The 1,562-nt window shown below is 36.4% G+C and overlaps 1 protein-coding gene across 1 annotated transcript in view; it reads right to left on the minus strand.

Moving 5' to 3' along the window:
• LOC105273747 (uncharacterized aarF domain-containing protein kinase 2-like) overlaps window positions 1-1,424 on the minus strand; it is a 9,789-nt gene extending 8,365 nt beyond the window's left edge. Inside the window, 3 exon segments of the mRNA XM_011316354.1 lie at window positions 24-105; window positions 520-749; window positions 1,065-1,424. Coding sequence (XP_011314656.1) covers window positions 24-105; window positions 520-749; window positions 1,065-1,410 — 658 coding nt within the window. The 5' untranslated portion in view covers window positions 1,411-1,424.
• Between the last annotated feature and the right edge of the window lie 138 nt (window positions 1,425-1,562).

Raw genomic sequence — 1,562 nt, forward strand, 5'->3', positions numbered from 1 at the left:
CTCATAAATACGAACGCAATTACCGTGTACATAGCCCGGTAAATGGGAATTATCACTGGCCCGATAGAGTTGCATCTTTTCGCTCCTAACCCACGCTCTGTAAACCTAAATAATTAAACAATTAAATTATCAAATGACTGATCAAATAATTGTTTACTAAACGGTGAAAAAATTCCGATGAAACAACATTTGCAAAATTCCCGGAAAATTACATTGTGAAAGGCAAAAAAAAGAGAAATAAACCCGAAATTTTATGAGATTCGTTAATTGTAATTGTCATGTAATTTAGTAATGCAAATTATAAAGAACAATTACGTGTGAGTCTCGTAAAATTTGAGATTGGTGTTACAATTTTTATCGTAATGACATGGCCGCGATTCTAATTTAAATTTGAATTTTTATCCCTGTGATGCGTCCCTGAGTGACAAAAAGGTCAATAACATCGGGCCAGAAGTATTGGCGATATCACTGAATTTCGGTTTCCGGGGCGAACGACCTCCCAGTGCCATCCTCAAATACCTGCGCACAGCATCCTGAACCAATGGGCTTTCTCTCAATTCTTCTGAACAAATTTTCCCACTCCGGACCAAATGTCGCGGACATTAAACACTTGGTGTACATCCAGGAGTGAGTGCTGCTCTGTCTTTGGAGATGTGAGAGGACATCGCAGATATCTTCGGAGAATAAATCCCGCCTTGTCGATGCCCATTGTCCAAGCTTCACGAAGGTGGAGCCCAAAAATTCCATCGCTTCAACAACCAGGCATCCATTAATTTTTATTTTTTGATGATATTTTATTTAATGATCTATATCTTCAGAAAGGAATATTAAGTCTTAATAATTTTAATTAATCAATCAAATTAAACAAATTAAATTTTTTTCGGGAAGACCCGAGTGTTTTATATAACAGCGCGCGTATTTAAAATTATTGAAGGATTCAATCGAAGGAAAATTGAGTATTTTATCAAATTTTGGCGGTTTTTTTCGATTTCGTTGAATGATTTTCGGGAAATGAAATCGTTTTGTCAATTCAGAGTTGATTAAATATAGACAGGAATAATTACCTCGGAGCAATGATGCAGAGTACATTTTTGGGCTGATATAATACAGAGTAATCAATAAAGAAGCGATGGACGTGATTAAAACAACGCGTATGAGAACCAGGAAAATCTGCAAAAATCTTCTAACCAGCCGTTTATCCCCAGTGTCTCCATTCTCAATAACAATTTCTTTTTTGGTTAACTCTTTCCTCAGGATCAACGTCTTGGGTGTCTTCTGCAGGGTCTCGTCGACTCTAATGCTCGCAAACGATCGAACAAGATATCGTCTCGAAGAATTTTGAAATCGAATTGACAATCTCGAGTAGTCTAAATACCGCACTATTTTCGATAACTGCAAATGCCTAGACATATTAGCAATTATTTTTTAAATAATTTTCGGAGGACCATCGAGGAAAATTTGACAATTTGACGCGTGTCAGACCGACATCTGGTGGTTCAATTTCATTTTAAAAATTTTCCTTCCAAATAAAAAAATTACATTCATCGAATATCGACGCTCTC

This window comes from Fopius arisanus, unplaced genomic scaffold, assembly GCF_000806365.1.
Source record: "Fopius arisanus strain USDA-PBARC FA_bdor unplaced genomic scaffold, ASM80636v1 scaffold00006, whole genome shotgun sequence".
Taxonomy (NCBI): domain Eukaryota; kingdom Metazoa; phylum Arthropoda; class Insecta; order Hymenoptera; family Braconidae; genus Fopius; species Fopius arisanus.